General features: G+C 37.3%; 1 protein-coding gene across 2 annotated transcripts in view; it reads right to left on the bottom strand.

Moving 5' to 3' along the window:
* LOC149289307 (nephronectin-like) overlaps positions 1-11802 on the bottom strand; it is a 45982-nt gene extending 34180 nt beyond the window's left edge. For both annotated transcript variants that reach the window (XM_089490739.1, XM_089490740.1), the window contains exons 1-2: positions 11732-11802; positions 4121-4221 (exon numbers count right to left, since the gene is read on the bottom strand). In XM_089490739.1, the coding sequence (XP_089346865.1) occupies positions 4121-4221; positions 11732-11802 (172 nt within the window). The remainder of the gene's footprint in view (positions 1-4120; positions 4222-11731) is intronic.
* Positions 11803-13526: the final 1724 nt, after the last annotated feature.

Below are 13526 nucleotides of genomic sequence, written 5' to 3'. Positions count from 1 at the left end.
GCCTTTGAATGCGGTTCTCCAGTTTCTCACTTCCCTCTTTGAGGAGGGAAAAGCTTACAGGACCATTAATGTTTACCGTTCCGCCATTTCAGCTTCTCATGCAGGTCTCAACGGATGTCCGATCGGTCAACACCCGCTGGTTTGCCGTTTACTTAAAGGAACACGTTTCGGCAGACCTCCTCGTCCTCGATACTCGACCATGTGGGACGTATCATCTGTTCTCTCTTTTCTGGAGTCTTGGCCTCAGAATGGAGATCTTCCCTTGAAGGACCTCTCTGCCAAGTTGGTTACCTTGTTATGCTTGATTTCATGTAAAGATGTTCGAGCTCTCGATGTTGATGGACGCTCTTTCGATCCTGACGGGGTTACTTTTAATATTTCCAGGAGAACCAAAACGTCCATTAAATCTGTTTCTTATCCGGCCTTTCCATCCAATCCGTCTCTATGTCCAGTGGCTTGCCTTCGCGAATACGAAGCTCGCACGGCGCCTTTGAGATCCCCATCTCATCCGAACCTATTTATATCTTTTAAAGCCCCATTTGGACCTGTCTCTTCCACAACTTTGGCGCTTTGGTTAAAACGCGTTATGAGTCTTGCAGGGGTGGACACGTCTGTTTTTGGGGCTCACTCATCTAGGAGTGCAGTGGCAACGAAAATCTTTAAGCTCGGTGGCCGTTTGGAAGATTTAATGAAAACGGCGGATTGGTCCAAGGTGTCTACGTTTAAAGAATTCTATTTCAAACCCTCGCTTCATGTGTTCTCGTCTATTGTTCACCAGCTTTGAACTTGCAATAGGAGCCTCCGTGTCTTGTTATAAAATTACATGATTTTGCTATTACCATGACGAAAAGTCATGATTTTATTAAAGACACGGAGGCGAGTATTGCTTCCCACCCTTTCGTATCGTGACACTCATTCCCACCCGATGGATTTTGGTTTGTATATGGGTAGGTATATGCACTTGATACCTTGGTTTTGTTGTTTCTGTCTGTCTGGTTGACTGTGACCTTGCTCTTATCTGGACATCGGTTTTTTTTTTGTTGGTTTTTTTTCCAGGTAGCATTTTCTAATTATGTGCTCATGAACTGCGTGGTGTTTATATGTTCAGTTCACTGGTATTAATTTGCAGATTTTCTGTCTTTTTTTGTATTTCTACAGCTTAACTGGTTTGCCAAACCTTTTCAAGTTCAAATGTTTGCATCGGCAGTTGTTTGACGGCAGTTGACGTTTGGCTCGGGATGGATGTTCGGCCTTTCTCAAGTTATCAGTTCGCCAGTCAAAGAAAGAGGAAGTTTTGGAGGAGGAGTTTACTATTATAATGGATACTGTGTAGGGATTGGCTGTTGGGGCCACATGTTAAATTTTTCCTTTTACCTTTATTCATATTTTGCTGCTATTTTATTTCAGTAAAGAAAGAGTTAAAGCAATACTCGCCTCCGTGTCTTTAATAAAATCATGACTTTTCGTCATGGTAATAGCAAAATCATGTAATTGTTGTTTGTGCTGCTATAAATTGATAGTGCTCCACATTCTTTTAGAAATATATATACTCAAACAAAAATAAAGGCTGTTTTCAGCCTGTATTTGTAGGAGGGGTATTGTTAGCGATTTCCCCGACCGCCTGCCAGCACTCTTTCTGCTCCCTTCAGTCTCTCTTCTCTATATTCTCTCTTTCCCATCCCTCTTCCTTCTCCTTTCTGAGAGGTAAGCTTTATCATACTTACTAAGGGGGCGCTTTCAGGGTCAAGGCACGTTTCAGACCCACCGAGCGTTCTCTCTTGTTTTAACCCTACCACAAATGCAGTATATATATGTATATATATATATATATATATATATATATATATATATATATATACACACACACGTCTTTTACATGCCTTTTTGGGATCCGTACACTGATGCAGTAGCAGGATTCAAAATAGATATAATATCTTTTCTTTCCCTAAATAAATTTACTCACTTGGTCTCATTCCTTTGCTGGAAGTTATATGCACATCTCAATTTAGAGCTGGTACAATCCAGCAACTATTAATGTAATTGCAGCTGTTCCCTTTAACCCACAAATATATCACATGCATCCTCATACTATCTCACAGAGCAAAGCATGTATTAACCAAATGGTAACCACAGGGAAAAAAACTATAAATTAATTTATTACATTTAAATTGGATCCCAAAACTAGAATGCTACAGATAAGAATATTATACTTTTAGATTACATATATGCATTACTTAGAAGTTCACCTTTTTGCATGTAAGTAATAGCATACATCATTAATTGGCACATGATTTAGATGATTTTCTTTGGGGAAAGCTGATTCTTGAGAAGGAGTGGACAATGGTAATTAAACTTGCAGTTGAGTTTACATTTGAGTTGGAAGCCAGTGTTTGACTTAAGAAATTTCAAGTCTCACTCCAACGTTCTGGGTCAATTCTCCTGTTCCTTTGAAGTCGTGTTTTTTATTTCATAAAAGAGGCTGTAGGAGTATTTCACCAAAATTAAAGAAAGAAAATAATCCTGTGGAAATGACAGACTGCATTAGAGTGTCTGTATAGCCCACTTCTATGTATTACATGAGTTCTACAAGGGTAGTTTTAGCAAGGCTTTGTTAATATTAGCGCAGAGAGCAAAGATAATATTTCAGACATGAGTACTGAGACCATGAAAAAACTTAAAAGCTAGAGGCTCTAGCATCGGGGCCGTGAGCATCCAGGCACATATAAGCTTCAGATAAATAATTAGCAGTGTCTGCTCTTGTAAAAAACAATGTACCCCTTGATACAGGTAGTACTTTAGAATTCTGTGATCCTGGATTAGCTGCAAGAAGGACATTGGTTGAGGTAAGATTAAAACGAAAACATTAAAGGGATTTCTGTTCTAAACTTCTAGGAATTAGACAACAACGCAAAGGACATTTAAAAAAAAAAATGTTAAGTGATTTAAGAAGCTGCTCATTGTGGATATTTCCACATCCCTGAAGATGCTTAGGTGTATATAAAGTTAAAAAATGAACCCTTGTTGTATGAAATAATTACCAGGTTCCCTTGAATTCCATTGCTGGATCCCAATAAACAACAATAATGGCACATTTGCCTTCTTGTGGCTATGCTAAAAAGTGTGAATTTGAGTGTCAGATGTTGTCTATTTTGTTCTTCGTATGGCGAGACACAAATTTCACAGACAAGTAACCTGACTACACCTTAGCAATGACATGAGTTTCACTTGGCAATGCAATTTACAAATGTTAAACACTAATGCCCTGTGTGAGGGTGGGGATACAATGATAAATATTGAGAAATGCTATACAAAATGTAGGAAACAAGAATAATTTGCTTGAATTTACATGATCTCCTGCGATGTCACTGGAATGAGTTATGACGCAGTAACCTAACACAGCATCATTGATTTTAATGTGTTCCTTATACTCTATACTCTGCTGGACCATTTCTCAACTTTTTTAGCATAATTTTAAAAATGTACATATAGTAGTTAGTTATTTCGTGTTGACATGAAGTTACTTGGGGTTGTCTTTAAAAAACCTGTACTTGATGGTAACATTCCAAAGTGCAAGTGAAAGAATGAAAAAATACATTAATACATAATTTAGCAACATACTATATAGGTACTTTTTAAGTACATTGTACCACCATTGTATGTCACATTGTTGTTAAGAGTATCTCAGGCCCAGTATCTACTTTGTATCAAAAGTATTTAGCAGAGCTTCTGAAAGCAGGGTTCTGTTGATGAAACTATGGGTAAATATCCTGGTAATAAAGAGCCTCTCCTAAAAAGAAACCTAAGACATGATTCTACAAAACATTATAGTGCTTATAAACCATGTGGTGGGTTGCTGGGCCCCTAAATGATAATTTCCAAGATTTGCTAGATAATGCTAGACCAAGACGACACCTGTAACAGAAATGATTAAAGTTTATTAACATTTATTGTGGAAGCAACTGTGAACCTTTCTGTGTCATTATGCTTGTGTCACCATTTGAAGTCTGCACGTGCAAAGCCCCACTTATTAAATAAGCCCTGCTGTAGTGTATGGAAGCTATTAATAGTTATGTAGAAGCCCCTCATAGATGGAAAAAGCCCCAGCAATGGTAATACTCACGCTGACAATGATTCGGTGACTGTCGAGTCCAACCCCAACAGCAGTCAATCCTGCTACCATATCGACAAATACCCGTAGAGGAAGCGATCTGTGTGGGCCACCTGTGCAAGGAAAAGATTTGTAATGAGAACTCGTTTTAGATGGAGAGGGAATCAACATAGTCATGACACCACGAGTCTCACATGATAGCATCACAGAAGAAGAATGTACCTGTCCTATGCCCACTTTTCAAAATATATCAAGACTTGTCAACCTCAGCTTTGCTTTTTTATACCAGTGCAATCAATATTTTTTCTTAATCAATGCTAATGAATTTAACATTTTAAAGAAATCTTTCTTCTATGGGTCACTTTCTCTTTTGTCTTAAGGGGATTATGTAAATTACTCAGAGGAAAAAAAGACTTCACACTCTTTTTGAATGTTAAATATATGAAATAAATATTCATCATTCATATGCAATACATGAGTAACATCATGTTTTCTCCTTGTTTTTTCTTGGTTATGCCTACTTATCAGGCCTTGTTTGAATTTTATTGGAATAGTGTAATATCTGTTTGGTTATATATTTATATCTGTCTAACACTTTACTGGCACCCCCATCAAAGAATGCATCATCAGCATCATGGACAGAGGAATCAAAGGAAAGTCACTTAGTGACCCAGATGCTTCCACCATGGTTATTTTTGTCTGTGTTGTAGACATAGGTGAGTTTAGGAGGTTTAGTACTGCAAGCGGAATCAGATTACCTTGGAAGCTGCATTAGTTTAAGGCCAGACATAATTGTTCTGGGCATTATGGTCAAAATATCAGTTATGAGAAATGCATACTATATTTGTTTTAAACTTTTTTGATTTGGACTTGACACTCATTCTTTTGAATGTCCTGCTCTCATTTGGTTACTTGTTTATTTTTTACATCTTTGTTAACATTTTGTTTTATTTAATGCTGATTTTGAGAAAAAATTTCCCCGTGGGCCACTAATCAGCATGTGTGCTACCTATACCATTAACGTAATGAGTTAAAACACTCAAATTTCACAGTACATATCTGTTTTTAGACGTCAGTTATGTTTTAAGTAGCAGAGTGCCTTCAGTATTCTGTTGTAATAAGTGATTATCTGGCCCTCAATAGGCTAAAATAACTAATATGTCCATAAAAAGACTAGCATTATGTATTTTACCCCTTTCATCCTTAAATCTGTCTAAAAGGCAGATGATATAACAAAAGGAACATTTCTAGCTACCTGTTATTACACAGTTTTTTTCACTAATTATTATCCAACTTTGAAGGATAAAGCATCCAGATATCAAGTTGCTTAAAAGTAGAACCACCAATTTAGCAATAACTGAGTACTTAACCTTTAGGTAGATTATGGACTCATCCAGGATATAGTTAACTTCATGAAATTGAATTTAAATACTTAATTATTGGTCTCTCCTCTGCAGCCTAAGGGTTTTGAACTTGTTAAATTATATAGTAGGGAGGACTTGCACAAATCAAATGATTACATGAACATATTAGCATTCTTTAAATATCAATATGATGTACATGTACAAAGACAAGATGATATTCTGACATTATGTATATTTATAACTAGAGTAATAAAATGCATAAAGCACAGTAATAAATACATAGGACAGAAGTATTGGGGTTATTCACTTAATTGTGGTGTCAGAAGTAGTGGAAAAGCCTTTGGTCTGTGTTTTGTTGCACGTCATTTTCTGTCAGCTAGTCTCCTTTAAGTTTTTTCCTCCCCTACATTTCTGTTTTGACCTTTGTATTACATTTCTTTTCAGACACATTGACCTTTGCCTTCCTACATAATTCATCTTAGCCCCAGCACTGTGACCCAATTCAAGTAGATACCTATCCGTGGAAATGAGATGTGGCTGCCTTACCTTCCTCTAACAAGACACTCCACACCTCCTCTTACTTATCTACTTTCCCATTATACAGCTATAGTAGAGCATAATAATAATGAGTGAACATGTATACAAATAATATACATACTACTATATATATAGATTTGTCTAGTATATGATCACAAGGTCTACATTCAGCTGGTAGGCCACTGTTCAATAGCACCACACACTCACCTGAGTGCTTACAGTTGTCTCTCCCTCATCACCCTACCTTTTTAAAGGCTGTTCGACGATGACCAATTTAATAATGGCGCTATAACATAATGGAGAAGAATTATCCTGCAGATCCCGACAACAGGAACTTAACATGGCTGCTCACTTGCTATATGTATAATGTGGGTTTTAATGCCTTTAAAAGTTTTTTTGTAAACCCCTCAATATAGATTAATTTAGTGTATAGGACTTATAAGTACAGGGTTTGGGAAAAAGTGACAAATCTTCTTTTATTGCAGCTGTAAGGGCTAGTCTCATGTATGGAAACGTTGTGTTTTCAGGTCTCAGTGGGTTTTATTTTAGCTTAAAACATGTTATATGTAATATGTAAATTCAGGTTGTTACATTTTATTAAGGAGGCCATTCACACTATAGTTTGTAATCCAGAAAATGCATTATTGCAAAAAGGAGGTTTACACAGGAATTTGCTGTCACGGTTTCATTACCTGGTGCCTGTCTTAACTTGATTTGTAATTCTTTCCTTTGCAGTCAAATATCAACAACCCTCAGTCATAGATAACATTGCTACTTGGTAGAGGGGATATGTGGTTTCCAAGGACGTCATGCTATGCCTTTGTTAGAATTTGTTATTACAAATCTTGCCAAAGGAACAGTCATGTAGTAGTTTTTTTTTTTCACCTGACTGCACCTTTTCCTAAAAAAATGAATTCCATCAAGTCTCCATGTGTCCTTCAGAACAAGATTCCTCCATGAAAGCCACTGTAGGGCTACTTGGCCCTTTTCATGGTCCTCAAAAAAGCTTGTTTAGCATGCAATCCAGCATGCATCCAGTCCTGAGGCCGAAGAATGATGAGTACAGCAAATATTACTCACAAGTGTCCAAAATACCTTGGCTGGCCAAGTCATAGGGCAAAATTACCTTGGTCATTTTGGTCTTACTAAATCCCTGAACACCTTTAAACGATTACTAATAATTTATTTTTAGCTTTATTCAGTCTCTACATGCGAGTTCAACAGCGAAGTTTATTTTTTAGAAGGAAAAATGTTAGATCAAGAGGTCATAGTCCGAAACTAGAAGGCCAGAGGATTAGATATAATGTAATGTAAGATTTACTTTACTCAGAGGGTGATAGATAAATGGGATAGCCTCTAATCAGAAGTTCTAGGGGCTAATACAGTGAGGGAATTTAAACACGCATGGCATAGATTTTCAGCAGTGCGTAACTGAATAAATGAAAGTTGCTCAATTCTTATCCTCAATGAGGATTTTTTTATATTTCTTTTTATTGAAATGCTTTCCATTTATGCTAAGAGATTGCAGTGTAAATATTGACTTATTGTATGGTGTTTAATTCATCCAATAAAGAGTTGATTTACTTCCTTTATATTGCATTATATTATTCTTGTATTAACCATACAGTATATCTTAATATCATGGTCAGCACCCATAAAGACCACAGCAATATTACATCAAACATGACATTGGGATGTTTTTGACAATGCAAAAATTGGTGTTTACTTGGTTGTTGCCCCACAAAGGTCCCATAATGTATGCAAGAACATTTGTTTTAATGTTTATTAATACAGGGCTCCTTTACAGAAAAGTGGCATTAAATACAGTTAGTTGCTGGAAAATAAACATACATATGTACCTTTGTGCTTTGAATATTTAAGTATAGTGTATAATTTAGCAATTTTATTCACAGTAAATTTAATTACCCCATAAATTTGCATATATGCATACATTTAATTTAAACATATATATTGTAATTATTTAAGTATTTCACACCCCTATGATTGTAAAGAAAATATTAGTTTAAGTTTATAAAAAAGTTGATGGGAAGTGTGCCCATGCAGACAAAAGATGGATGTTTATTTTGGATTTACAACCTATATCAATATTTGAGATAAATATTAAAGTTAGTTGCAAGGTTTTTGCTAGTCTGAACTGTCAAATTAATTTAAGCATTATAATCTCGCTTATAACAGGTGCCAAGAACACAAAGTTTCACAGAGTTTATACAATGCTAAAGATGGTTCCAGGGTTAGTTAGGTGCCACAACATCTTAATGTCTAGGGGCCAAGTTATAACATATATATTATATATATAACATATATATTATAATATTATTTTATTATATAGTATTATATATATATATATATATATATATATATATATATATATATATATATATATATATATATAGCTGCCTGAACTAAGCAGCTGTAAAAATCATTATTCTAGCCAATACAATAATAAATACTTTTGTGTAAGTATGTTTGTATGCATGTAAAATTATACTAAAAACAAAAATGTTAACTGCTCAAAACTATAGGTTCTTTCTTTTTTTCTTGAATGGAACTTTATGACATATAGCAGGTGTATTGGGACTGTCAAATGACAAAGTTGTCATTGTTTGGCAATGTTAAGGAGAACTGGAAATCTGCTTTTAGCACATTATGGAACCCTAAATGTAGTAACTTTCATAGTCATTTAATCTAACACATACATGTAACTGTGAAAATGTTCTTGGTGCAACAGCACAAATGTAGATCAGGGGGCCTCTATATGTAAAGAGGAGATGCCAGGAGGGTATATGTTTATTTTCACCACATTTGACGGTGTTCTTTTCTTTTATATTGATTATACAGAAGGTTTGATTATTTATAATATTTGACCTTTCTAAAAATCACTATAAATACCTGGATAAGACAGTATAAAAAGTAGACCAAATTCACCAAAACCTACAAAGAGAAAAGTAAATTCCTAGATGGGAGATGAAGGGCTGCACCCAATGCTTAGTGCTTTCTAAATAGACTTTCAATGTCATGTACAAGAACCAGGTAGGAATGTTTCAAACATTTCTTGTTGGCCAGATACAGCATTACCATGAGCAGCCAAATAAATAGATCATAAGCATTGGAGTTTCATGGTTGTTTCCTCACCAAAATTTTGATGACAGAAAGCCACCAGCCCATCTGTATAACTGGAAAAGAATTGAGGTAGCTGCTATCCAAAAGTTATCTGTATGGAGAGCAAGAAGTAAAACTGATCACCAATGGAATGTTCCCGCTGATTGATCCACTTTTTCAATGGCTTTTTAAGCAACACCCTATAATACGTCTTGAGCAATCATAGTTTCGGGGTGTATGCAGCACACAACTGCAGAATACAGGTTGTCTTATGGACAATCTGGATACTACTGTATAACGGGTTAGAAAAAAAATCTGCAAATCGCCCAAAAAGTCCTCATAGCAGAATTTCTCCAAAAAGATACAGTATATTTTTTATTTGTGCTACAATAACCTTATGAAGGATTTCACTGACTCACTCCTGGGCAAGTGTGGATCAGCTAGCTGTAACTACCAACAGAGAGTGGCATTTGTAGACGTGTGAAAACAGCTTTTAAATATTGACATTCACTCATCTTTAATGCCAAAGTAATTAATTAAACTTAAGTGATCCAGTTCTTGATTATAGTTGAAAACCAGGTGCAGGAGGGAGGCTGCTTAGGTGTGAAGAACTACGATATATCTAAAAATGACATGCTGGCAAGATGGCTTGTCTGTCCCCTACATGAACTCATATAAATACTTGGGAAGAAACTTATGAATATATTACGTATGTAAAAATTGAACAAATACACAAGGTGTCAGTGTGTAGACCTCTTTTAGACAATGGCCCCACTTATACTGCTGCTGACTCCAACAATGAGATTTCTGCACTGGGGGGTTTACTTGTAACTGGAAAGATAATGGATACTTTATGTATTTTTGAAGTTCAAAGACATAAAAACAGGAACACAGTAATAGAGTTCAACTATAATAAGTTATAGTAAAAAAAAAAATAACGAAGTACAAAATCACATCAATGCTTATCTTTGTGCTACAATCTTCTACACAGTTATGGAGAAACTCTGGCTGGTTATAGAACAGGTTTGGCAAATGCTAAGAGCATAAATCAAAGTGCAGCACACTTCTGGAAACACTACTATTGGAATCCAAGCTAATAACTATTAATTTAATGTGATAGCACAGCAAACTTCAGTTAACTGCCTTCTGCTAGGTGGGTTGGGGAATGACACTTATCAAAAGTCAGAAACTGCCAAAACATACTGAATAAAGTACAATATAAACCCTTCCAGGCTCTATTTGTTCTACAAGTGCACTAAGGAATTTTTAGAAAGGGGTTGGTAAGGAGACAGATACAATCATACACAGATTCTTTTCACACCAAATCATCCATTAACCTCTGGTCTTGCTCTGAATATATTAACCATTTCAGTGTTAGGGTAGCCAACATACCACCCCATCTAACACTCCAAGCGTTCAATAGGATTTCATTATTTATTGTACTGTGCAAATTCTTACATTTTTCCCAGTGATGCTTATCTGCCACATGGAAACAGGTAGCAATGCAAGTTTAAGGAAACTTTATGTGTTGTACTAATGTATTAAAGTAAGAAAGTACTTACATTTCTTTCAGTATCAGATTGGGGGGAAAACAAATTAGAATTACATCTGTTAAAACTACTTATCTCTTTACACTTAATTCTCAATATGGACACTTAGATGCAAATAAAACAAACATAATCCAAAAGCTACAAAGCAGCCAAACATAGTCCATGCTTCTCTTAAAGTCCAAACAATATTCATTGTAAAATTGGGTTTCTCAACATAACCTGGGTGTTATGTAAAATATTCAGACATGAATAAACATACAGGCTTGGAGAATTCTCATAGTTTTACAAAAGAATTTTATGTGATAATCCTACATGATATGCCATTTTATTCCAGTTTGACCATAAAACATGCAAAGGAATCATGCAATAATAACCCTAGGAGACTTGTCCTAGAGCAAAGTGCTGTTTCCTTGTGTTGCTAACCCCTAGGACCTGCAGGTGTCCTTATCTGTGTGAGCACATCTGCACGTCTCATTCCAAAAGCACATCTGCCAGGGTGCCTGACTCACACACCTCTCACCCCCACTCCCACATTATCTGCCCCTGTCCCACACACAGAGCTTTCTCACAAACATGCCATTCGAGCCTTTAGAAGGGAAATGTATATTAATTTAGCCATTGTGTGGGGGGGGGGAAGTTACAAACTTCACCTTTATGTTTTTTGGAAGCAATATAAGAGCTCAATAAACCACTTTATAACAATAAACAGTATTATAGTAAGTGGGTCTTATAGGAGTTAGTGGAGTAAAGTTTAACCCTTTGAGTTCCAAGGGGTCAAAAAGGCAGCACTGATTCACTACAATGGTAGCACCGCAGATGCCAAGTAATGTTAGTGTTAAATTCTTTCTCCACAGTTGGCAGTCACGTTGAGATAGCAGTAAGGCAGTAAATAGCAGGTCTGATCTGATAGTACAGGGTGCACTATTTTAGGACCCCGATGTGGAGGAAGAAGCCCCCAGCTGTTTAGATGAGTTTCATTCTCCCCTAGCTTCAGGTGATGGACATGAGGTGTGTTCAGGTGGACAAGGTTAAAGCCATAGTATATTCCTTACCTTCCATTATAATCCGCAGCAGCCTTCATGGTCAGGAAACAGGCAATCATTAACCTTAAAACCAACTCCATTACTATTAATAATAAACAAAATCTCTTGGGGGGAAAAAGTTCAAGAGTAAGAAAAGCAGCAGTTCTCCAAGGACAGCCAGGTGAGAAGGGGGACTGGTGGTGGTCAGATCTGGTGACCCTGCCTATCCTTCACTTCCTCAGCTCCCCCCAAGAGTTGTCCAAGTCTCAGGGATCTTGAAGGTGGGCAGGCTGTGTCTCCCCAGTGGGAAATGCTGTGGATGAGCAGCAGGTCTGTGTGTGCCCTTCTCCCTGCTGGGAGTTCTGACACATGCCTTTCTCCCTCGCTCCCTCCCTCCTTCCTTCAGCTTCAGAGTGAGGAGGGGCTGCATGTGCGCGTCACCTTCACTTTCTAATCCACCCTCACTCTGTCCCTACTTCATTTTATAGACTATTCTTTTTGTCATGCACGGAGGTTTTCCTAGGCATGCTTACCCCCCCCTTCCTTAGATCCTCATTTAAGAATATTTCTCTGCATGCCTCATACCACACACAGTTAATCCTCATTCCTTCATTCCCACCTTCAGTTTTCTTGGCACAGAGTGACCTGTTGCAGTCACATAAAGTCCATTTCACGTGGCTGGTCCTAGACCAAAGAGCACCCCAGGAAAGGAGCCCCTTTGACACCTCACACCTGTAAACTTCATATATATTTTATACATTCAGGATGCCAATGTAGACATGCCCACCATGCAATGTCAATTGAGTGTACTGGGGGCAGTTTCTGAGGTCACTTTCTGCACCTTAGGCAGCTGCTGAACTTCCCTGGCAGCTAAGGCAGGCCCTGCTCCTTGCCATTTTTATTTTGCCTTCGGCACCACTCAGTAGTTGAGAAGAATGCTTACTGCATCTATTTTTTATCTAGCTCAAATATATTTTGAAATATAGGAGTATGTTTTTTCCTGGGTTGCCATTTCATCTAGGACCAGCCCTGCAGGCTTGGGGTAGCCATAGGTCAGAGTGGAAATATGCCCAGTGGCCTCTGGACCTGTAACTATTTTTAGCACTACAGCATTAAAGAGGTTAAATCAGGGCCATTCTTAGTACCAGACATCCCATGGCTGTCTGGGGCACTTGAATTAGCGGGGCACAGGGTACAGTTGGCAACCATCCTGGTTTTACTGGGATGGAATGAATCCCAGACTAACCTATTCTTCTATGTTTTCCTTTTTTGTACTACCATGTGCACAGGATCCAGAGGTTGGGCACACCGTAGTAGCATTGGAGACAGGTACCTGGCAAAGAGTGCATGAGATGTTGTGTGTTTTTTTTAAGGCTGAAATACTTACCAGATTACTAGAATCTTAAATTCTATTAACAAACTATTTAAAATTGAAAAGGTATTGATCGGTCACTGAAAGTTTTAAACTCTGTGAAAAAATATTTAAAAAATAAAAAGAGCGTGTCAGAGACTATTCTCACCTTGTATGCCATTTGATATTGGATGAGCCTTGGGTTAAATAAACATACACACACGACCCCCACGGCCAACCATCTTGTGGCCAACTAGGGATCTTGGAACTTGGTGGCAAGCCTGTAGATGAGGCTTTCAGATTAGCCCTTATCAGGCATCGGGCGGACCCAAATCCACCCAAAGGTCAGACCATGCAATGCTCAGAGAAGTTACAAAAAACAGAGCGTTATATCTTAGACTCTGCGGGCCTCAGAATGTTAAGTGTTAAAGTTCATGTCAGTACAATTAGAAAAAGACTGAACAAGTATGCTTT

Source organism: Sceloporus occidentalis, unplaced genomic scaffold (genome assembly GCF_023333645.1).
Source record: "Sceloporus occidentalis isolate IW3139 unplaced genomic scaffold, rSceOcc1.0.p SCAF_46, whole genome shotgun sequence".
Classification (NCBI taxonomy): Eukaryota; Metazoa; Chordata; class Lepidosauria; order Squamata; family Phrynosomatidae; genus Sceloporus; species Sceloporus occidentalis.
This window is presented reverse-complemented; position numbering and strand designations above follow the sequence as displayed.